The sequence below is a fragment of the Rhea americana genome, unplaced genomic scaffold (assembly GCF_003343005.1).
Source record: "Rhea americana isolate MKP2758 unplaced genomic scaffold, rheAme1 scaffold_1, whole genome shotgun sequence".
Classification (NCBI taxonomy): domain Eukaryota; kingdom Metazoa; phylum Chordata; class Aves; order Rheiformes; family Rheidae; genus Rhea; species Rhea americana.
This window is the reverse complement of record NW_028185038.1, coordinates 4,115,917-4,141,845: the sequence shown is the minus strand read 5'-3', so window position 1 is coordinate 4,141,845 and position 25,929 is coordinate 4,115,917. Positions and strand designations below refer to the sequence as shown.

The window sequence follows — 25,929 nt, the reverse complement described above, 5'->3', positions numbered from 1 at the left end:
TGAAACATAATGGTCATTGAAAAAATAGGGGGATTGTAGTGCAATACTGTTTTAACAGAGTTTGTTATAGCTTTTCTGGTCCTCTGTAAGACATGAATGACGTTCTCTGTGGTTATGAGTCCATAATACAAAGTTGCAGTTGAAGTAAGAGTGGGATCCAGTTGCTTGAATGTAGACATTTAATGCTATTTTTAATTCCCCAAAGTTTTCATGATGTAGTAAGTATGTAGGGGGCCTAAAATAGCATGAGGTACCTGTGTTTAGGAAACTGAGTTCTAATCTATGTACAATGATGTATAAATTGTTGATACTAGTAATTGGTCAAGTTCTTACATGTTTTTTATAGCAATATCTTAAGATATTGCTATAAGATGGAAGTATAATCTCTAGATATGCAGACATCTTTCAGTTATATTTCATGCCATGATTTTGATAGTGGTCAAATTAGCACATGCTGTAACATATGTCCTCTTGCTTGAACAAAAGCCATAATCCAGATTACAATGGATTATAAATAGGAGGGAAAGTTCTTCTAGTTTACCAGATGGATTGCTGTTATCTGGAGCAGTAGACATTGTAGAGTTATCACTTAAAATATGTAATAGGTGTGGTTCTAACAATTGTTTCATGTACTATAATGGTTTTATTTAGCTACTGCAGAAAATACTGATCTTTATATTCCTACTTTGCCATTCTACTTAYATATTCCAAAATTTTCCCTGATAGTGCCACTCATAAAGTATTGGCTGTGTTCACATGGATGTGGTTTCCTGCCAAAAACTGTGATATCCTGTCCAAAGATTGCATGCATAGCAAGATTTAAAAGATATTCTAACTGAATGCACAGTTTTAGCTATTAGAAAATGGCACAGTTTAGTAAAACCCTGCTTGCCTATGAAAGTTTTCTATGACCAGGAGTAAAATATGTCTAAGAAAAAATCAGTATTACTGATGAAAATAAATTAATAATGTTACTGGATCTTATTAACCTTATTGTTGATTTAGGATTTTTCATAAACAATGCAAAAAGGGCAGATGGAGAAAGGTAACTGTTTTCACTATGTTAATAGTGTTGTATAGATCTTGGCTGGAATCTTGTAGAAGGGTATTTTCCAATTTATATTTCCTGTATTAGAAAGTCAATGGTCTGCACTTTGCTCACAAGCCATATATTATCTCTCTTTATTATTTTTTATTGTTTTATTTTTTTATTGTATTGTTATTTGTTATTTTTTCCAAATAACAGTAAAGCTATTAATAAATTCTCTATTTGCTTATTCTACAGAACTCAAATCAATTTCACAGTAGCTATTGATTTCACAGCATCTAATGGTAAGAATCAGAATGAATTTCTTGTGTATTTGTGTGCTGTGTTCAGCCTTAAAGCACTTTTTCTAATATTGCATATGTTTGTGAGTGTGTGCATGTGCGTCTGTATGTTCTGCATAACTTGGCTGTATTATTAGTTATCTGTATTGCTAGCACAACCTGGAGTCAGGATTTCTTTGCTGAGCAGCAACAGGGTAGAAACAGGTTTCTGTCCAGAAAAGCAGGACAGATGCAACAGACAGAATTGCAAAAGCTGCATACAAAACTAAAATAAGTACAGGAACATTTTGCAAATATTTGTGTATTTTCTGATTTTATTATTACTGGGAGAAAATCAGCTAAATCAAAAGACCCCGTGGAGAGGGACAAACGAAAGGAGTTTCAAGTGGAGTGGGGCTAAAGTGAAGTGAAACAGAGAAGAGTTTGGATACTCCTCTGTATTTGTTTTCACAATGTGGTAACTTATGTAAATTTTATCTCAAAAATGTGTATAATAATATAAAAATGACCTAAATTTACAAGCCTAGTCACATTTTTTTTGCTGAAAAAGCTTACAGCTGCTACTCTTAACTCCTAAAAATTTTTCACAACATTGCATTTTTACCTGATTTAATCACACCTGTGTACCTAGGAAGTATGTTGCCTTTTCAAAATCTTTTTAATCATTTTCTGCTTTCTTAGGTTTCTCTCATTTTTAAGAAAGAATTTTGAAGTAAATCTGATCCTTGCTTCAACAGGTAACCCTTCACAACCTACTTCACTCCACTACATGAATCCCTATCAGCTTAATGCTTATGGCATGGCACTGAAAGCAGTCGGTGAAATCATTCAGGACTATGACAGTGATAAAATGTTCCCAGCTCTAGGTTTTGGGGCTAGACTGCCTCCAGATGGAAGAGTATCCCATGAATTTGCATTGGTAAGTGAACTCGTATGTATGAATTTATTTTTTTTTCATAATTTTCTTGCCTTTTTTTTAATCAGTGTTCATAGTCTTCTTAATTCTATGTTATTTGAATTTCTTTTGTTAAGAAAAAAAAATGGGGAGTTAAGGTTGCAGTCTTAAGTAAATACTTGGCAGTTAAAGAACAAAGAATATGTCAATCTTAGGTTTAAAAAACTTTCAAAAAATTTTATCATAGTGAAGTTACTGACAGAAAATCAGAGACAAGAAAATCCTTTAGAGCAAAAATAGTAAAAAAACCCATCTTTAACTTCAGCTGTAGCAGCATGAGAAACAGATGTTTGAAATTCTTCAGTTTGAAGCTGATCCATCTTAATACACAACTGAATCATGTTTCATGATAATTATTTATTATTGTTATTGTTCGCTCTCATTTTTGGAGGGTTTTTTTTGCACTTTTATAGGCTGCTATTTTAGAGACTTTTAGAGATAACTAAGTAGAGTATAAGATGAGGTAGGGAAGAATATATCTGTCCATGTGCCAATTAAATTGTAGAACTAGATTTCCTAGAAAGGTTAATGGGTTATAACTGATGCACACGATTAGTTTGGATGCTTATCTACTTACTTATTTTAACTTTTTTGTTTTTCTCAGAGTAGGATGAAGTTCTCAAACAAAATTAAAGCAAGTATAGGTACATCACATGAGTTTAGGAATTAGCATACCAGGTGATCCTAGATGGGTATTTCAGCCATTAGCTTATGCTAGAAACCAGTGCTGTATCCTAGCTGAAGTTTWCTGTATGAATAGTAGTTTAAAGCAGACATAATGGCAGATATAAATTTGGATCACAGACTTTCTTTGGACTTCTGTATAACAAGTTTGAAAATGTTGATGCGCACAGTCTTAAGACTATTAAAACAGCAAACTATTTCTAGAATTCATTCAGTTAATTCATGACATGTTAATGGTGCTTTCACAGAGGATAAAGCAGTCTTTTTTCCTCTAGCCTTCCTCCATATCTGAACATGTATTGTTGTCTCCCATTTAATGCTCTGCAGTATTTTTAGCACTATTGTTTAACGTTCTAAATCAATCCCGTGAAAAACTGTGTTTGCTTTTCTAGATTTGCAAAGAGCTATGTTGTACCTCAAAGTGAGATAATGGCACATGAAGCCAATGAGATGTTGGCACCTGAAGGAAAATAAGATGATTTAGAACAGCCTGCATGAATATACAAAGGGGAAATCATGACTGACCAACCTGATTGCCCTCTTTGATTAAATATCTAGACATGTGAATGAAAGAACAGCAGTGCATGTCGTCTACTTCTTACTTTAGCAAGACTTTTGACACAGTGTGCTTGTATCTGAGATGGAAAGTTATAATCTAGATGGGTACAGTACTCGATGGCTGAAAAAAATGGCTTATATTGTCAGGCCCCGACGGTAGTGGTTAATTGTTTATGTGCTACCCAGAAGCTGATTACAAGTGGAGTGTCCAGGATCTGTCCTGAGACCTGTTTTGTTACTCTCTTCCTCAGAGATCTGGAGGAGGAGATAGAATTCACTCTTTTCAAGCTTGCAGGTGACAACAAACTGGGGAGTGCAGTCGGTACACTTTTCAGGGCAGGGCTGCCGTACAAAGGGACCTAGGCTAAAGAAGTGGGCTGAATGAAATTCAACAGGGCAAATAGAACCTTTGCMTCTGGAACAGAGTAACCCCTGCATTGGTAAAGGCTAAGCACTGTTTCAATTCTGCTGAAAAGAAACTGGGGAACCTCACTGATGGGCTAAACATGAGTCAATAGTGTGCCCTAGTAGCATCTCAGAAGTAGTGGTCCCTTCAGTGTGATCTTCACACCTCTTTCACACTTCTTGTTTTCTACTACTGATTGATTAGAGGAAATATCCTTGCTGTCTTTTAGTASGTACTATAGAAGCTGGTAAATTTTTGATGACATTTTCGTATTCCATAAGAAATCTGGCCTCTATTTAGCTTTTCCTTCATGAAATGTTAACAGAAGCTTCAGAAAGATTAAGTTATAGATGATCACACTTGTGATTGTACTGTCTGCTCTAAGCCTTCAGACTCAGAAATATCGTATGCCGTCCTGTGTGTAGGCAACAACATGAGAGTATTTACTAAGGATGATTCAGACAGGCCATTTGCATTGGCTAGCTTAAGTAGTAGAGCATCTAAGAAATAAACACTGTGCTAGTCAAATCTACTTAAATCAGGTAGAAGAGTTCCTGTGTAATCAATTCAAAGAGAGAGGCAACTCCAGAACAGAATTTAGAAAACCTGCAGGCTGCACAGGTAGTTTTCTGAAGCTATCTGATGAAAAGCAAAGGTGGACATCTGATTTACTTTACCTCTGTGAAGGTTAAAAACTATACATTAGGGGTTTTTTTAATCCACTGCAATCTAGAAGCAGCGTGACTTCTGTAGAAGAGTAGGAGCTTAACACTGTTTTTGTTATTTCCAGCTTCTGCCTAATACCATGAAACAGTCCACAAATCCACAATTCTGCTATCCTTTTTGGGGAAATAACCATAACTACTAAAAAGATGCTTATCTGTAAAAAGATACCATCCATCTAACTTCTAAAATGTACTTTTTAAACTGTTTACCAATTTTATGTTGTAAATTACATTGTTATCATTATTTTAAAGCTGTTATTAGATTAAAAAGAGAAATTCTCTGGAGAGCAAGAACCAGCAGTGAAGTGGTACTGAGTATGATGGAGAACAGCTTTCTGCATCCTGTCTTGTTTGGATCTTTCTTAGATCTTAATGTGTATTGGTAGCAATTTGCCATCACAATTGAAAAACAGATGTTAGGTATTTGGATATTGCTTCATAAAATTAATTCTACTTAGTATGTCTGGTCAATTTTTGTTTTCTTCATGTCTAAAAGTTTTAAAGCCTTGTGTGGATCATTTGTCTGGCCTGAGAGGGATCATTAATCTGGAGTTTAACTTAYATGTTTGTATTGCCACCTGTAAATTGGCATCCTGTTGTATTAGTCATTATAGAGGTAGGTAGTAAAAAAACCTACCCAAAGAAATTATGCTTTCATGTACAAGACTCAGCCAATTCTGTGGCTTCCCAAAGACTGTTCCTTTTTTTCATCTTTATACCAGCTCCAAAATCAGTTTTCCAATGCAGAACAGAGTACTAAAGCAATGAAAAGTTTAGTTTCCCTTATGCTCAAATACTCTATGAGCTTCAGGATCTGGCCACCATTTTTTTTTTCTTCACACTTTTTAAAAAAAGAAATCCTTGAACCAGTACTGTGCCACTAAACATGACTCCAGTTTTACATCAGCCCTGTATTTTATACCTTAAAATGCTTGTTACTATTGCATATAAGAAGGWTTGTTTAATTTCATCTAAAATGGTATTTATGTTTAAGAACCTGTTCCAGTGATTCAGACTGCATGTTACCCAAAGCTGCTAGAACCTTTTTGCCTATATAGTTAAAACTCAGGGCAAACCTTGATGTTGTGCATTTATAATAAACACTCTGAATAGGTCCTTAAATGCTCAGTTATTTGCCATTTTAAAATATCCACTGGGTAGTATTCACTAACTTACATCATTTTTGTGTCATGTAACTTTTAGTGAGTAATTGTCTCTACTATTCTCACTAGAATGGAAATCCTCAAAATCCATACTGCCATGGAATTGATGGTGTGATGGAGGCATATTATAGGAGTCTAAAATCTGTACAGCTTTATGGACCAACAAACTTTGCCCCTGTAATTAATCATGTTGCAAGGTAAGCTGGACAACAGTTACTATGCAGAAATGAAGCTAATTTCTTAGTATCAGTATAACTATTGCACAGAAAAAGCTTAACAGTTATGTGAAGGTAAAACATTTTAAAAGGTACTTACAGCTGTGTTGTACCTTCATTCCAAAAAGATTAATTTATGCTTCTGAGTAGGTTTGAAGGCCATCCGTTACTGTTACACAGAATTTCGTAACTCATTAAAAACAGGTTGCCCAGAGAGGTTGTGGAGTCTCCTTCTCTGGAGATATTCAAAGCCCACCTGGATACAGCTCTGTCTAACATGCTCTAGGTAACCCTGCTTGAGCAACAGGGTTGTACTAGATGATCTCCAGAGGTCCCTTCCAATCTTACCGATTCTGTGATTCTAAGTACAGGTGACCCAGTTGATCCACCCTGTATTAACTCTTAGGAAAATCATAATGAAAGAAAATTTCCGTGAGATCACTGTGCCATGTTGCCTTTCTGTCCTGTGAAGTACAATGATCAGGACTTATGTTTCATGGAAAAGACATAAATCTGCAAAAAATCCATAACGTGCATTTTTCTTAGTCATATACGGTGACTCTAATCTCAGAATGTCCAAAACCTCAACAAAATTTTACAGGACTCTCTCTGGCTACAATTGCTCCAAGCTGGTACTGGTACCACCCAGGCAATAGTACAGCCTTTGCTGGAGAGCCCTGATGTTGGGTTATGCATCACCTGCTCTCATATCTCAAAATAAAACCAATTCTGTGTTTGTAGAAGTTTTTTGGAGGAGGGAAATGTCTTACTATGGCAGACGAGATCTTGACTTACAGTGTCCCTACATGTGTGCATCTAGGGAAGGAGCTCCTATAATTCTGCTGAGTAGTAACTACCTGAACATATTTTATTTTATTTATAAATACAGAGAAAGAACTAATRTTTATAATATAAAGCAGCAAGGATCTTTGTGTAAGTTATTGTAGTGTTAGTGTCTTAAATATGAGCTTGCAAACTAGTTAATTGTTACAGCAAGAAATAATTATTTATTATCTGTTCTTGGTACTGTTCTTGCTGTTGTCAGTTGTACTGCTCAATGAAAAATAGTTTGTAAATTTTATGGTGCAAAGAATTTTCTACATACTGCAGCATGACTAGATAGCTGATTGTAATTATTTATCATTAGAACTAGTCTTTGAGTCATACTGTTCAAATCATGCACATGTATAATCCATTGCTTGTCTTCAACAGCTACCTGTCTGCCTTTAATCTTCCCTTTGATATGGCCTCTCCAATAGCAGTTTTCAGGTGGTGTCTTTCTTTCAGTGAGGAGATCTGCCAATGCTTACGGCCCTTATTTCCACTGAAATTTGCCTAACTATCAAGTTGCAAAATTTGGGTACTCCTGATAACAAATCACACTACATCAGGAGTAGAAAAGCTGAATGTCATCCTGACGGTTTCTACTACATTATGCTTTAATACAATCCACGTACTGGTCCAGTTCTCAGTGACACCATTTTCGCTCAAGGTTCAGTTTCTTGGTTATTCTGTTAACTTTGGTAGATATGAGAGTAGAAATGATGATGTATACTCCTCTGCTTCAGCCTGGTGTTACTCTACAAATCTATCTTCAGCCTCAAAGAAACTTCTCACATCCCTCCTACTTAAGAACATTCCACTAATGAAATCTCTGGAAACTATGTCAGATACCACCACACTGTTATGGGTCTTAGAAATCTTCAGAAACTCTTTAAGCAAGCAACACATTTTTTATGCTTCCTCTAGAAATATCTAAACTACACCAGATTCTACTCTAGCATCTTCTGTTATCTACCCTCCTCATATAAAATCTTTTTTTCCAAAAAACTTGAGGCTGCTTTATTCTCTGGAGATTTTGAAACAATCATATTTCTATTCCATTTTTTCAGGATAAGTGTATTAGTGCTCAGAATAATAGCGATTTTTTGTTTTACCTTCTCATAATGTCTTCCCTTGTCACTGCGGTCATCAATGAAAAGATTTATGAACACTGTAGAATAACAAAAAAGAAGTTTGAACGTGGTAGAGAGAATGTATTCCAGTAGGTCTTGTTAATCCAGATATTTAGTTATCAGTCCCTACTGCCCACCTACAAATTGAAGATGTTAAAGAGGTTCATTGACTGTCTTCTGCTCATCTATATCTTCAGGAGGGAGAGGCAGGAGTGTGATGGCTTTCTGTGAGTTTTACATCATTTCACACACATTTCTCCAAACTTTGCAAAGGTTGTGGTTACAACTGTTGGCAGCTCAAGCACACTGTGTAATGTCAGAGTTCAGAATATTCTAAGCACATGCAATCATCATTAGAAAATACCTTGTTCAGTGGTCCAGACCTTTCAAGTTCAAGAACCGATAAGATACTGAATTCTGCGAGAGTCATGTTATACTTGGGCATATATTCTATAGTATCCATACGGAGAGGATATTTTTTTTTCTCCCTTCTCTCTATACTACTCATACCACTACTACTTGACCCCTTTCATGAAAGTAGTATTGATACTGGCTACTATTAAATGAAGTAGCATATCTGTTTCCATATTGGATGATTAACTGATTATAGTCTGCTGCAAGCAAGAAGGTTGTTTGCCCACTAAATAGGGTACTCTGATCCTTGGGAGCTGAAGGTAAACAAACTGAAGCTGTAGTTTTTACTGTACAAGCCATAGAGTTCACTGCAGCTGCTATAGATTAGCTATATTCCAGGACCTTCCATTTCTTCAGAAGCTTCTCATTTTCTAAGAGCAGTTTTTTCTTGGGTTCTTTGGTTGTGGTGGGAGTGGAATGACAATGAACATGTTTAGTCTTGTATTCCTGTACTGAATAGGAGGAAGCTTGAGTGTTTACAGCATATCTGTGGGTGGCACAAAGGGATAAATACCTAAACCTAAATGATAGGGTGCATATTCAACCATTTTATGAATGTGCACATGAACTATAAATCTCAAAGCATGAATAACAGCAAGTAATCTTTCTTTGCAATACAAATACAGGTTAATGAGATATTTATGCAGAGTGCTGACTTCAGATAAATTTTATTTGTGCCATAAAAACAACCATTCAATAGTAATACATTCCTTTCATAGCTAACTGTGTCCTCTAGAGGTAATAACTATTCAATAACATAGACATTATAAGGACTTGTGGTTCTATAAAGGATATTCTGTCCCTCCTCCTCCTGTTATTGATGCAGGTCCCATTTTTCATTGATTCAACACGTACAAATTATCAGTATCAATATTGTATTTGTTTCTTTTTTTTCTCATATTCTCAGTTAAAAGCAGAATGTCCATGTCTTTACTTTAGAAGATCTACTATATCATACCTCATTATTTTTAATAGTCCTTAGTGGTAGAATTTTAAAAATACAACTGTAATATTAGTTCCTTTGTATAAAGGCTCTTTCCTATTAGAAAAAGGCTTTTTCCTATTATAATGTTCTTTTTTTCTTCCTTTAGATATGCTTCTTCAGTAAAAGAYGGTTCCCAGTATTTTGTTCTTCTCATTATTACAGATGGAGTTATTTCAGATATGGCTCAGACAAAAGAATCCATAGTGAATGTAAGTTTTGCTTAAAATGTTGACGTTCAAAAGAATTATGTTTCTAGGTATTGGTACTTTAGGCAATAAACTAAATCAGTTAGTATTTCAGGCACAAAACTATCTCAATAAATTAGCCAATCTTCTGAAACAGCAAAAACTTGTTATGCATAAAGGTGAAGAGAAACTAAAATTCGAATCTCAGTTAACTTAATGTTAGTGTTCTGAACTCTTTTCTCTAATGCTACATTTTCATATAACTTCCCTCATCTACTTCTTGCCTCTTCCTGCTCCTCGTATTCCTCCCTCATGTACAGCACACCATGATATTTTTCATTTTGAATTGTTCTTTATCTTTGTAGTAATTGCAGGCATTTTTTTTTTATTTTCCTTCCAAGAACTGCCTGGAACTTTCTGCTCCCAAATGCCAAGCATATGATCATCTGATTTCTTTTAGATACCCTCCTGGAATTTTAAAAATTCTAAATTCTTTCTTGTTTCTTCATTAGTTTCAGTATTTTTCTCTTCAAAACTGTTATGCTTATAGATCATACTTTGCTTTATGAGCAGGTTCCATTTCTCCTTTTCCCCTCAGAAATGTCAGTCAAAATATACACAAAAGCAGCTTCTAGCCAGGGTTTGAAAAGATATGTACTGCTAGTTTTGAATATACCACAATGGAGCTAGTTACTAGTGAAGTGGTGGGTGAAAAAGCTTGCACTAAAACAGTTAAGAAACAYGTCAGAATGAACAGGGTAAAACTAAGAGGCGGATTTTGAAGTCCCACTTCCACTACCTCCTGTAGAGATAGAATCACCTCCCAGTTTATATGATGTACATAAAAATATTGCTGAAACATTCTGCCTTTTTGTAGATGCAAGATGCAAGATGCCCTCAAACCCTCATGAGTGGTATGTAGGTAGCATGTGTATGTTGGTGAGGACCCTCACCACCCACCTGACAAATTTTGACACCGAAAGCTTCAGATGTGTTTGAAGGTACCAGCCTACTTCCACTCCACTTCCAACCTCCAATACTAAAATAGTGTACAAGAACTCTCACTTTTAAAGGACATAAAGCTTTTTGCTTGGAAGTTTATCCTCCAGTTCAGTCTAGATGCTTGGAATATAGCTTCTAATGGATAATAAAAGGACTAGCTGGAGGAAGAACAGCCTTTAATTTAATTCACCACTCAGTTCCAAGTCCATCCAGGGAGTAAGGACAGGGTCAGCAAGTCTAGATGTCTGGTATTTTGTAGCACTTAATAATTTGCCAATAAGAAATACAGAAGAATTTTGTTTTCAGGAAAAAAAATTTACAGCAGGAACATAATTTTAGATTGAGAGAAAATCTGTAATAACCGTTGTTCTGCAACTGTTTGGAAATACAGCAGAGGTGTTGTTAGCTTGGAATGAGTGAAAATTTGGGAATATATGCAGTCTCTTCTTTTTATGAAGTTAGATTTATTTTTCTATATTTCTTGAAATGAGCAAAGTATGTGCTGGCATAACTAATTAATTAATTGCTGTTCAATAGCATTTTTTCAGTAATTAATAATATCAAAAATAATAAAAAGGGCAGTGATGCTAAAAGCAACCTGATGCCTATAAATCTCAGGAATAGTATGTTTTGTTTTTTAAAACTCATTGTACTTTTATGTATCTTTCTCATTACAGCATGTGTGTCAGATTCTATTTTATCAAACTGTTTAAAGGTTATGCTGTCTTTCAGGAAATACCAACACTAAGTTTATATGTAAAAGTTTAACTTTTCTGCTTTATACTGTCCCTAATATATGTGTATTCATACACATTATATCACATACTATTATGTCTGTGCAAGCAGGTATCTCTGTGAAGAGTGTTTTCTTTACAATCAGTCAAAAAGATTATGGAAAACATCTGAAAAATAGAAGGAATTCTGTTTAGTTTTGTTTTAAGAAAGGCCTTCATGTCCAAATACATTTTCTATTTACTATTATTTGACTTATTCAGTGTACTTTAATATTTTATAACTTAAATTTATAATTCAGAGTTACACTATATTCATAGTCATTAATATATTTAGTTACCTTTTAATATTTAAATAAATGGAAATTATTTTTTTAACTTGCTACAAAATCTTAATTGTGAGGTTGACTATGTAGTAACACTTCATAATGAATTTGCAGTCACCATATAGTACTTTTACCACATGATGTATAATTTGAAGTGAGGTAGAACATTAAATAGTGAGCTGCAGAATGACATATTTTCATTGTTTTAAATAGCATATTTATATTAATGAACTATAACTTTTTTGGTTACATAAAACTGTTTTTATGTGCAATATTATGAAAGATCAAGAATAAGAAATTACGGTGGTATATGTAAAAGTTAATGTCTTTTAGATGAGGCAGATAAACACTTTTAACATTCCAAAGATAACAGTATATTCTAAAACCAGTGAACTTCATACTTCAGTGAAGCACAATTTAATTTAGCAGAAACTGTTCATCTGTGATTTTTGACCATTGAATACTGCTGTTTAGAATGATTGTAGACATGTCACAGCTCAGCAGAATGTCTCAACAGTGATGTTTGTCAACCTTGACACTTTATAGATAGGGTCTTTTTGTTACAAGCCTTCTCAAAAGAGCCAGTTCCAGATGATTTCCGTAAACTAGCAGATGTCTTGTACTACTTTCAGGGTATTTATAAATTTACAGGCTTTATAGAGATTTATTAAGAGAAAGAGAGATTGTCTCTGCCATTGTTCCATTAAATGAAAAGGTTAAATAAAATTAAAAGTCTTACTGTAAAAAAGTAAAAAATTTACTTATCTTAGATAACTGATTTGAATAATACTTCTTTCATGGAATAAAGGTAAGATAGAAATTTCTCTAATAGGTTATTTATTCTCCTGAAAATTACACTAAGATTTATGTAAAAATACTATCATGTAGTACCAAGCAGTTAAGCAATATCTAGAAACAGCAGAGTACATATAAATGAATGTCAGACTGTCATTAGGTGCATACTTATAATTATTGTCAGTTTACAGAAGTTTGTAGAAGAAATTTGCCATCTTAGTTGTCATCTTAATATTAAATCCTAACATAGTTTGTTGTGTTTAATTATGGTCCTATRTGGCTCAAAAACTTTATAAGCAAAAAATAAATCAAAAATAATCATCTGCATTACTGTTTTCATCCAAGATAATTTGTATCACTCTAGCAGACAATTTATACTTACCTTTAAGGAGGAAAATAAAATCTATTCTTTAAAACGTAATAATTTCTGCATGTTTTTTGTTCAGATTGTCTTCAAATCTTGTATAATATTGGCAGAGATTGAGTAGTATATGAAATCTCTTTTTCTTCTTCTTTTGAAGGCTTCAAAGCTTCCAATGTCAATAATCATAGTGGGGGTAGGACCCGCAGAATTTGATGGTAAGTGTTTTAGTGTCAGTAAGTTTTTGTTTTGTTTTGTTTTTCTAGAATGTTTTATATTTATTTATATTTTGGTAATATGTGGCTTTTCAAATAAATATGTTCTTTAAAAGAACATAATATGGAACAAACAATAAACACTCTTGACATTTCCAGCTGGATTRATTGATAATTCAGTATGATTACAAGCTACCATGTGGGGCTGTATAGCCCCTCAGGCTCTCTGTTTGAATCACAGAACCATATGGGGGCTCAGCATTTACAGAGCTCCAGAAGATGAGTGGAAAAAATAGCAAAGTAAGTACATTCAAGTAATGGTGAAGCTCTTCAGCATGGATATTTAGCTGTCTTATGTAGCGTCAGCATGAAAAAGTGCAAAATAACTACTATACTATGCATGATGTCTTTCATAGAGCAAACTATCTAAAGAGTTACCTTAAATTAGTTGTTGGTTTTGTTGCTCGGAAGTGTAAACATACTAAATTTTTTTCATTAATGTTTTTGTTGAATAGATGATCTCATAGCTAACTCATTTGTTGCTTTCTTTAAGCTATGGAAGAACTGGATGGTGATGTAGTCAGGATTTCCTCAAGGGGAAAATTTGCAGAAAGAGACATTGTGCAGGTAAGAGAGAAAATTTATTCTAATAATTACATTTTACTGATCTGGTTTATTTTTAATTCTTATTCTAGCTGTATTCCTGTCTTGCATTTTATYGTAGCACCAATATAATTTATCTTGAAATGTATATTAACAAACACAGAATCTCTTTGCAAAATCCTTATACATTCACATAGCACATATTATTGGGTTCACATCCATTAGGAAATGGCTCTTAACTGGAAGCACACTGATTTAAAGACTTGGGGTTGTATAGCCCTGGCTAAAGAGTTAACCGCCCTTTATTCAATGTACTGCAGTGTCATTATAATTCCATAAAGAAAAACTTCAACTGTTATAGTAATACTTGGACCTCTACCAAGTGTATTTGAGATGCCTAGTTCAGAAGACCTGCCAGTTTAGAGGACTGTGGGTCTGTCCTAGTTCCTGTTTGCCACATATCACAGTGCAGGTTTCTCATACCTTAGGATACCTCAGATGGCAGCAGACATCTGTGTTTAGGTGACTGAATCAAGCTCTACTCTTACCTGGATTCCACAGGCTACTCCACTTCTTTACCAAAGTCACCTCTAGTTTTGTTCCTGCTCTCTACAACTGTTCAGTCAGCCCGGTAGTTGTCATTCACCCTGAAGCAGCCCTTGCTGCAGCATTGACAGAATGGGATAGCAGTTTTATGCACACACACAACAACCCCCYTTCCTCTTCAGAGCTGCAGATTTCCAGAACTCCACAGACATTGCAAGCTATGTACTTCATCCATGCTCCAGGCAGCACCTAGCCTTTGGGTTGGATTATTYACTCCCCTGGATAGGCTTCGTCTTGTAATTGTTTTCATCATCAACTAAAACTGCATCAGAAATATTAAAGATATAGTAATTTGCTGTTTTTCAGATTTCAGAAAGTTGAATCAACCTGACCACTGTAGAAAGAATGGTATCTGCCTAGATCTTAATTTGCTAATAGAAGGCATGTTTTCCTCGAGACATCTGAATACATTTAGGAAGTATTTTGACCTATTCTGCCACCTTAACTTAGTTCAGACAATTCTTCTTCTCCCTTTATTCCTTTTCTCTGTCAATATTTGTAGGTCTTCCCATATTTTTCCTCTTGTTTATTTTTTCGTATCTTTCTCCAAGCCAGACTGGACTTTTATAATATTGTTGCATTGTAGAATAAGTACTTTGAATAATTGGCATATATTAATAGCTCATATTGTAGGTGATAATGYTTTAATGATACATAAGATCAGATTGCAGCAGATTAGCTTTGCAATGTGTGTGTCTGTTTTCATTTATGCATGCAAGAACTCAAACATTTCTAAAAAATATTAAGAATATTCATGCATGAACATTTAACAATGTGATGATTATTAACTGATAAAACATTTCAAGCCAAGGAAGTGTTCAAAACAAGCCTCATTTTATAATTATGTCTGTTCAGAATACAAAACAAAACAGGTCTGCGTAAGTGTATGGGAAACAAAAATGATCAGTTCTTTTTTTCACAGTTCTTATATCATGTCTTCAAAAGAGATTTTTTTCTTCAAAAGGAATCAGAATGACAACTAAGATGACAGATAGCAGTTAAATTACTCTCATACCTCGTGTGAATATGTTAAATTTTTTTCTTAGATTTATGAATTACYTTTTTTAATAGTTTAAAAGTATAAATTAAACTTCAGAAATGCAATATTTTTCAACTACTTTTTTAATGGTTAAAAAAGAAGCATTTTTTAATTTCTGCAGCATACAGAGAAAACAACTGCTGGAATAGCAGCATACCAAAACTCAGCCGCTCTGGTGATACCAGAGTATGATGTGCTGGATGCTTTAGTTAGTTTTGTCAAAAAGGTGATTATAAAATTAGGATTGAGGAGAAGCTAGGCAGCTCAACAGTAGGTAAGAAACACTGTTTCTTACTTTGTCAAAATGTTTATAATGCTCCTTAGTAGTCCAGGTTTGGCTAGTGCCTTAGCTGTTCAACGTGCCAAGGTATAGAGGTGCCCAAGCCAGCTCTAAACAAGCTGTCTTCAGAGTTGGAAGTGTTTCTGGACCCCAGAAACATGCAGTATTTCTGCATAGCCCTGTGCCATGTCTGTTCTTTTTTTTTTTCTTTTTTTTTTTTTTTTTTTTTTTTTTTTTTTTTTTTTTTTTTTTTTTTTTTTTTTAAGCTGGATATCTAAGTTGGATATCTTTGTCATGCACTTTATTGTGTGCTTTTTTTTTTTTTTAAGCTGGATATCTAAGTTGGATATCTTTGTCATGCACTTTATTGTGTGCTTTAATATATGCCCGGAGTAAATATACATTATTTCTCAAAACAACAGTAGCTCCAAAAGCTGATGTTCTTACATTCGAAGAATATAATGGATAGACTTCTTATAAAAAAGATTTGTGAAAATGCTGTACATCAGAAATAGTCTAGTTTCTACTGAGAACTGGAAAGTAATGTGCAATAAATACCGTTTTGCTTTTCTTTAGGATTCATTGCATATCAGAAACATAATAAAACATTTATTATTAATATATTTCAATCAGAACTTTACCACAACCATGTTAAATTAGCTGAAGGCAGTATTATTTTGTGGGAGTTTTTTCTGCCTAAATGCTAACAAATGCATTGTAGGCTAACCAAATAAATAAAAGGGGATAATGTCAAACCCTTTAGGTTTAGCATGACCTTTATCTTTTATCTAACAGGATAAAACTGACTTGCTTTTATAAAATTAACCACTCAAATATAAAAAGATGATTTTTTTTGTGGATTATGTTAGTAAAAATAGCATCCATTAACAGTCAGTATTGTTGTGAAATAATGTATTTAAATTAACATTGGAAAAATTTGGCTACTAAAAATGAGTCACTATGTCTATTRTATTTACTACTGAGTGCAATTCAGGTGAAGATAGGACCTTCCATTTTTCCCTCCTCACTATGAATTTTATGTACTCTGGATATATATATCTCCCAGTTCTTCAGTTTATTTCATTTCTGCACCTTTGTTACCCTCCCTCTATTTAAGAAGTTTTAGAAAGATTATTATTTATATACTTTTTGTTCCACTTGAAAATTTCTCCTTTTAGCCTTTTAAATTAAACTCTTAAGTTATAGACAAAATATTCTGCATTATTTTGGTTTCCCTTCACTTTTTCTTACATATTTAATTAGGTTCCTCTGCTTCCGCTACATGTTTCTGATTACTTCTAGACCTTACCCTGGGCAGCTGTTCTTGTGTATCTGTCTGTATGTTTATCTGTCCTTGGCTCTTGTGATATCTATGTATCCTACGAGATATACTTTTTGCATAGAATCTTTGCACAGAATTTTCATGTAACAAGATGATGTTTGCATAATGACTTACATGAACGTGTATTTTGTTTTGTAGTTTGTGCCGTTCCGAGATTACATTGACAGAAGTGGAAACCACGTATTAAGCATGGCAAGACTTGCTAAAGATGTCTTAGCTGAGATCCCSGAGCAATTTCTTTCCTACATGCGAGTCAGAGGAATAAAGCCATCACCTGCACCACCACCCTATACACCCCCTATTCATGTATTACAGACTCAGATATGAGTGCTCCAAAGTGCTTAGAGTTTACCACAAGTCAAGAGTTTCCGGCTGCAGTAGTAGATTATGATAGCTTTTTGGAGCTAGAAAAATCCTCTTCAAATACCAAAATTCTTCATATGGTTGCATGAGCAACTGAAAAACTATTAAATGCTAGGAGAAAAAGTTGATGTTCTGAGTCTTGCTCTTTTTTTTGATAAAACCCCTACCTTTTGATATATTTATTGGAGGGGAAAGCACAAGTCAGGATTTCAACTCAAAAGATACTGTTCTTTCTGAATACTGTGTGTACATATATGTACAGGAATGCTATTCCTCTGTATCAATGTTTACATGTTACTATTTTTAAATTTCAGTACTTTTATAACTATTCTTAAAAACAAAAGTTTGGAATATTGATTCATATGTCTCCTAGCTTGCAGTAGTTAGTGACAAGATAACAAGAGAAGCAATATCTCTTTGAATGTTTGTCCAGACAAATACAAATGGAAAGCTAAAGAGAAGAACGACAATTATTTATGGTTTTCCCCACACCTGAATTGCTTCCGTCAGTGCTCAGAAATCCATTCATACCACAGTTCGAGAATAATCTCCCGAAAAGTGAATATCATAATTGCATATGACTTACGACTAACTCCAAACTTCAAGGAGGAGGTATGTTTATTTTTTCAGAGATTCTCCAATTTCTAAGTTAATCCTAGTTCAGAGTTTTTTAAACTGGTTACTCAAGCAAATTAGAAGAGTTACTTGCTGTAAGTAATTACCTCAAATCAAATCTTTGAGTCTCGTAGTTGACTCATTTAGCTCATTAAATCTTATCATGTGTTCCTTAAAGCACTGGAACTTTTGCATCAGAAAAGTGGTCTGGAGTGATTATAGCAGATGTTTTATAATGGATCATTTTAAACTTAATTTAAAGTTACAAATTTTGTCTAGATTGCCCATTCAAAGGGATGCTGGCTCTTAATATTTGGGTTTAATATTGTCATGTAATCGCATTGCCATTCAGGATGCATGAATGATAATGTTAATTAACTGGTTTAAAAGTTGCACAGCCATGCTGCTTTGTGTACCGAACTACCCCAGAATTTTACTATATGCCTGTTCATATATAATTATAAAATAATTTTGCATGTACAGTTTTTACAAAATACAGTTTTGTGAGATTGTGTCAGATATATTTTATTTAGAACTAATGGCCTTAAATTTCACAAAACTCCTGAAATGATTGTGAATTGCCTTCAAATACTGTTAAAACTGAACACTATTTTTTGTGTCACAACTGTAAGTGTCTTGTAATGTAAGTTTTTTCTTTGCATATAACCTGTTTACTACTTCTGTTTCTTACTACTATATGTTGTACTGTACAGTATAAAACAAAAGTGCGTTTTTTAAGCATGGGAAGTTTTTTGCCAGAAAACAGATCTTCAGTATCAATAGTATATAACTATGTAAATGCAGAATCTTCCATTTTAAAATGTATTTACATTTCTTTATCTCATGTGGGAAATTACTTTTCTGAGATAATTACTCCATTATGACAAGAAAGATTTTTTTGTAAAAAAAGTAAATCTTGTTTTATTTTTATTTCAAAACACTTTTTACATAAATATGGATTTTAATTTTCTCACCAAAATATGTATTTCTTAGTAGATTGATGTTGCATGAGTGAAATTTGATACCTGGCAACTCAAATTTTGAGGAAAATGTCATAAAGAATAAGTCTAAATATCTGTACTGAGTGGTGGTGGTGGTCTCCTTATATCCTCTGCATTTGTTTTTCATACACATTGTTGACACTTTAGAAATAACAAAATTAATATTGTATTTCTGTTGTCTCATTCCTTTAGACAAATATTTATGCTGACATTTGTTTTAGTCCACAGCAACCCATGTATTTAACAGGTTTTCATTCTATGGCAAAATCACTGGCTTGGTATTTTTTTCAGTTTCCACCTCTTACAGCTGTTCAGTTCATCACTTTTTACCTAGTACATTCTGAGGGCAATTAGAAAGAAAAAAGTTTAAGTTTAATCACCTTTTAAAAAGTTTAAGTTTAATCACCTTTTATTAATGTAAAGATTAGTCTCAGTACTAATTTAACAAGTGATATCAGAAGGACAGATATTTTTTAGACAGATTATTTAATCAAAAGACAGGTATTATTTTTTTAAAGACAGATATTATTTAATCAAAATTATTTTTTCTATCCAAACCAAATAGCCCTTCATTGTATTCTGCACTGCTGTTTCTTCTGTTTGGTATTGTAGTGTAAATCTAACAGAATTAAACTGAAAGAAAAATGAGTAATCAGTGGATGGGGTATTTTAATGAGAAAAGGATTCCAGATTTCYGACAGTGCCTAGGTGCTTGACATGTTAGCTGTCTAAGGTATTTGAGAATCTTGACGTAGGCTCCCAGTCTAGCCAAAGATTTGAAGAACATATCTGATAAATTAAAGTAAGTGATCTTTCAGTCTTCTAGAAGTGAATGTGATTAAATGTACAGTTTAACCTCTATAGCAGCTATATGTCAAATTTTATTTTGACTATATGCCAATATAATAGAAAAAAAAGGTTACTTAACTTGCATTTCAAATATAGCTGAAAACAGGCCTTAAAGACTGATACAACTAATAAACAACTTCACTTCCACTATCAGCCCACTGGAAAARGTCTGTTTCAAAGTTGTGTAAGATCAAAGTGCCATAATGACTGACATTTTCACAAATACATACATGAATGAGTAAAATGTCAAGATGCCACTCTCTGTATTTCTTTTGATTTTATTCAAGCTATCCTTAGGTCCTATCATCCTTATGTTAGACATCTAATATTTAGTCTTAATTAACTTTCTGAAACTTGAGTCAAGCTTGTCTTGCTTAATAAATGTATGTATTTAAAAAAAAGAAAATAAATGTCTAATTTTTATACTTTTTGTTAAGCCTCTTAAGTACATCTAAAGATACAGTGAAGAAAAAACAAAAAGACAAAAACCACAAGAAAGCAGTCCTCACTAAAGTACTGTGAGGTACTTTTTTTCTTCTATTTCAGTCTGTTAGTACTATGTTTTTTTTATTTCTCTATTTCTTTAATGATGATAGTTGTCTTGTTTGTGGTGGGAGGATTTTAATAGATTTGGCAAGGATTGGTTTGCTAATGACTTCCTTGTGCTCAACAGCTGTCTTAATCTTCTTAGGCAGTGTGCCCTTTTAGCTTGACTCTCGCTTTTTCCCCCTCAGTCATTCTGTATTAGATGAGAGTTCATGGTCATAAATTTAATTTCTCAAAAATATCATGTACAGCAGATTTTACTTCTGGCTTTATTCTCAAGAATCATGGAACACAAAACTCTTCCTCCTCCTGCCTGCCCCCCAAAGAATGAAGCTGCTGTACCTGCCAGCACARGACAGGAACTTTCCTCTGACCAGAGTGTTGTATCTCGTTCTCTTGTATCCAGCTGGACCTAACAAATTAATGAACTGTCCCAGTGAGGCAGCTCTATGCAAAGTTCAAGATGAGGCTAATGCTGCTAGTGTTGAGTTGTAGATTTTTACCATGCTGTTCTAGCTGGCGTATCATAATTAATGATCCTCTCATTTTGTATGGAAAAAAAAAGTCTATTAAAGAGCTAGAAAATGATGCCTGGGCCCCTCTGTCACAAAGGCTGAAGCAAGACAGTAGACAGTATGCCAGAGGGTAGTGGTAATGAAGGATCTGTACTGTGTCCAGTTAGGAAGCTGTGTATGGTCAAAGAGAAACCAACAGTGTACAAATTTGGGGTGTTGAAYGTTAAACTAAATGAGAACTAAATATGAGAAGTAATAAATTTTGCGGCATGGTGGCAATGGTTATGACTAAGTACCAAATATTGTACACTTTCAGGTTAGATAGACATGCAGTAGCATTTATGTTTGTGATCTGTGATTGTAAAGCAGTAAGTGCTAACTTGTTAGCACTTTTCAAGATAGAGACTCTGAAGAGTGAGAAAAAGCACAGTGGRTAACAAAAATGAGTGAGAGAAGAACCTTATCTATTAGTAGATCTTGAGGCAAAATTAAAAAAGAAAAACCAGCTCAAATGGTCAGCTGAACAGTCTCCATTGAACATAGTAAAAGAATCGTCATGTGAAATTAGAAACCTGCTAGTAAAACTYGATTGTACTCTCTTGACTGAAGAGTAACAGTTTTAAAAAGGAAAAACATGACATGGCAGGTGACAAATGAGTTGCTCTGAAAGGGGAACCCTGTGCTTTGAGGAAAGGCCTAGCTCACTTCCTTTGGTGTCCATCTTTTAACTGATCTTTTCTTCATAATAAATGTGGAAAATGATTTGGCAGGACACAAATTGTACAACAAATTTGTTTCTACAAAGTTGGAAGTACACTGTCTCAAGAAGGATATAGCTGAGAGTGACTGTTTTAAATGTGATTGTGACTAGTGAAGAAATGCTTGCTAATCTGGAGAAGAGATTAGTTTGATTGTAATTGCAAAACAGAATTTTGTGATTGTAGGGAAAGGGGCAACTCATACATTAGAAAAACATGGGCTTCAAATCAGCTTACTTCTGTACACAAAAAAGTATCTTAACTGCAGTCCACCAGGGAGAAGTCTGAAGAAGAGAAAGGGAGTTGAAGAGAGCAAGTATTTTCTGAAAGGACGCATGTGAAAAGCTGGAAATAGCTAAATGGGGACAGATGAAATTCACTCTAGAATACTCTTAAAAAGTGGCTGGAACAATCTGAATGATAAATGCTTATCATCTTTGAGAACTAATAAAAGGACACAAAATGACAAATTATGCCAGTGCAGCAGGAAACCAGGGAGTAAGAGGTTATTATGACTATCAAAAGTTCCTTAAACAAAAAGAAAAAAAGGAAAAGAAAGGGAGAAGATAATGCTATAGATAAATGCAAAAAATTAGCACAAATGTGTGGAAAGGCAGCAAAGCACAAAATGAGTTTTAACTCAATGTCTTTGTCCTTCASTCTCCACAAAAGAGGGATAGTGAGCATTGTATGAATTGCTCAATTTGGGTATAAACAAACAAAACTTGAACAAATCATGTAGTAGTATTTAATTACCTAGGAGATAGCAAGGTGATATACAGCTGCCAATAGCAAGTAGTTAAAATATATATTTTTTAAACAGTTTTCTTGAAAAGCAATATAACAAACTTCAGGATAAAGGAGAGAAGTAGATGCGATGTAACTTTATTAAAACTTTTAACATAACATTTTGCAAGCAAACTGAGAGATGTGACCTTACTTGAAGGGTTATGGAGTGTTGCAAAACTGATTAGACTGTACTCAGAAAAATGCTGTCAATCTTTCACTGTCAAACTGGAAAAATGCATCAACTGATGTTGCTAGCAGCCTATGTTGTTTTTGTTACTGTTAGGTCATTTCCATTGATAAAGGATGTTTAAGAAATTAACAGATTATATCACCTGGAGATAATTTAAATACCCTCAAAGACAGAATTAAGTTATGATTTTTATGAATTAGAAAAATTCTGATAGAGGAACTTTCAGCAGCAAATGCAAGTGCACATAAGTAGCAGTAATCAGCTACACAATTGCAGTAGTTGCTGGCTAGGCAACAATTCCTGCAAAAAAAGCATCTGATGTTATAAGGGCTCACAAAATAGAAATTGAGGGGAAGAGGTGTAAATGGAAGTTTTGAACATAGGCCACCTGAAATAATCCTTCCACTGTTCTCAGAATATTAAAGCCTCAGCTAATGTACCAAAGTGCAGTTTTGAGACTTCAAATAAGGTATGGATGAACTTGAAAATGTCGTGGAGATCTGTGAGAACAAGTTAGGCGCATGATCAGAGAAGGTTTAAACATCACTGGCCTTCATACAGTTAGCCACCCTGCTGGAGATTTTCTGTGATTCTTTTTGATGGTCCTGGTGAGCTATCAYAGCAAGCGTTCCTGTGTGAGAGCACAACAAGCTCTAGGGATGTGCACATGTGTGGGAGAGCGGACTAATGTAAGCACGGCAGAAATATTTACATGAAGGACTGATCATGACCGTTTAGGCTGTTAGGTTATTGTGTCATATRGCTCACAGTTGTCACATGAAGTGTGCACTTACTCTGTTTCAAAATGCTTTATGGCAGTAGTACAAATTTTCTTCCATCACTTTGTTACGAATTATTGCTCCCTCACCACTGAACTGACATGGTATGATTTCAGGATGTATTTCATGCAGCATTGTGCATTTGTCCTCACTGCTATTAGAATGCGAGTCTTGCCTTGGCTTAACTGACCATCAGTGATTTTTATTTTCAAGTTGCCTGCCTAAACAAAGAATCTAGAATACTACATTACTTAGCACGTGCTTGGTACTAAATGTTTGGTAATGCTAGATTTCATTGCTGGAAATCCTATTTTACTATTTTATCTTGCAGATAGATCAAAGGCATTAAACTGACTTGGCCTTCAGTATGTATTCCTTGTCACCAAACTATGGAAGAACGTTGTGAGATACTTGCCCCATAAGTATGGTGTCTGGTATTCTGCATACCACAGGCGATAAGACCATCACCTCAAGGCTCAGCTGGCCTTAGCTGTGCTCTGAGTGATCTCATCACTTCTGTATTGTTCTGGTCCCCAGAGAGCATAAATTCTATGCAGACTTAAGAGGAACATGATTGTCATAATAACTGGATGGACATGTGTATCTCCTTGCCACAGGCCACTGCAGTTTCCTCAGGCTGATGATAAAATCAAAGCACTTGATTGCATGTGCAAATTGATTAGCAGTGAACTCAGTCTTCAATTGATTGGGCATCAGGACACAATCATCAGAGAAAGGAAATTCACTGAGGAGCAGATCGGCTGAGCTTTGGTGAGCACAGGAGTATTTCAGATTGAGGATTTTGGATTGAGCAGTGAAGAACTGAGTAAATAATCCCCTCCCAATGTCATTGCACTGGTACTGGTTAAAAAACCCAGAAAGTCTAGAAGCCACCACACTGCCTTGATTGATTGCTTCCTGTGTGCGTGAGGGAATGGAAAATATCCTTAGTTTGTCAAACCTGGAGGAAACAAGTGAGCTTCTGTAGGTCTGTTTCTGGAAAATACTATCATTAATATTATGAACAATGGATTAGAGGGTACCTTTATAAAATCCATGAATGTATCAACTGGCCAGGGTTGCAGGTTGGGAGGCCTGGTTAGAATTCAAGAAATGATCTTGATAAATTAGAGGAAAGGTGAGGAATCAATGAGGTAAACTGCTGTGAAAAAAAAGTGGAAAATACTACATTCATGAGGGAAATAAATAAGCACAAGCTCAAAATGAAAAATAACTGGATAAGCAGCGATTCTGGAGTAGATAATTTGCAGATTACAACTGGACCCCAATCTGAATGTTTGTCAAGTTACGATACGGTTACATAAACAGCAAAGATCACTCTGAAAGGTGTAAGTAGCAGCAGTGTTAGTATGACAGGGGAGATAACTGTTCCTCTATCCTAAGCACTACTGAAGCCTTACCTTGGCACTGTCTGGACTATGGGACCACACAAAAAAAATGCAGGCAATTTTGAATGAGTCCAGGAAAGCACAAAAGCAGATGATGTTTAACTCATGAGGAAAAAATCAAAGCACTTTGGTATGCATAGTATGCAAAAGACCAGGAGGTCTTGCATACTGATAACTGTGTGTCAGTGTGCAAAGGGGTGCTATAATGAGCTATTCTGAAAGGTCAGCAATAGCAAGTGAAGTTACCATCTTTGGGGGCAAGGAATCCTTATACTGAATGATAGAGTAACTGACTGGAAGGCATATTTTAATGTATCTAGGGGATATTATGCAGAAATTGTTCAGAACAGGCTGGAGAACGGTTGGGAAGGACCTAGTTACATGGTCTCCCTCCAAGCACAGAAATAGTGAATTAAATAGTTAAATGTCCCCCTGAAGTCCCATTTTTTTCCCTTGCTAAATCAGTCTCCATGTAGAAATGAGCAAGGGGAGAAAACAGTCTGCCAGTGAGTGCCTGAGCACCCAACACGATGCTGTCAGGGAACAGGGAAATGGGATCCTAGAGCAGCTTGGACAGGTCAGCTGCAGTTTGAGTAGGACGGCACTGGCCGCATCATGGAGAGCTCCAGTGAGATTTCATCTGAAATGTATCTACGGTTGCAGTCACCCATTTTCAAAGAGATAGGCTGGTGAAATTAGTAGGTGGCTATATGTARCCAAGCAAGTGGAAAGGCTCAGTAGAGGCAAATTCTCCCTGCAGTAGCATCAGGATGGTGACCATCAGGTGAGCAGTGAGATGTGTCAAGTGAGTTGGCACAACAACACAGCAGTACAGATCACTCTSTGTGTAAATCTGAAAAGTGTCTTAAGCATAACTGCAAGGAGATGTGGGAACAGCAGTAAATCAAACTTGTTTTAGTGAGGAACTTTAATGTGTTTATGGAAGAGCTAACCTCACATTATTGCCTACATTATCTGGGGATTTAATTCCACTATTCTGGCAACAGTTGGCTTTATGTAGTAGACAGATACTGAGAGAGATGACTTGCCTTTTTTGTCTATCTCAGTGAAAACATGGATCAGCATTTTTGGCCTAATGAGCTGATTCCTAATTCTAATTTCTTCAGCCCACATCACTGGAGAGGTTTTGGGAAGGGTAGGGACGAATGCTATCGCTGCTCTGCCCCAGCAGCAGCAAAAGCCCTCATCCTCAGGGCTCCACTTTGGCCCTTCCAGCCCTT

General features: G+C 35.0%; 1 protein-coding gene across 1 annotated transcript in view; it reads left to right on the top strand.

Moving 5' to 3' along the window:
• Positions 1 to 18,752, top strand: part of CPNE8 (copine 8) — a 110,011-nt gene extending 91,259 nt beyond the window's left edge. The window contains exons 14-20 of the mRNA XM_085297832.1: positions 1,286 to 1,332; positions 2,067 to 2,248; positions 5,890 to 6,017; positions 9,496 to 9,598; positions 12,950 to 13,007; positions 13,558 to 13,631; positions 17,013 to 18,752. Of these exons, the coding sequence (XP_085153958.1) occupies positions 1,286 to 1,332; positions 2,067 to 2,248; positions 5,890 to 6,017; positions 9,496 to 9,598; positions 12,950 to 13,007; positions 13,558 to 13,631; positions 17,013 to 17,201 (781 nt within the window). The 3' untranslated portion in view covers positions 17,202 to 18,752. The remainder of the gene's footprint in view (positions 1 to 1,285; positions 1,333 to 2,066; positions 2,249 to 5,889; positions 6,018 to 9,495; positions 9,599 to 12,949; positions 13,008 to 13,557; positions 13,632 to 17,012) is intronic.
• The last annotated feature ends 7,177 nt before the right edge of the window (positions 18,753 to 25,929 follow it).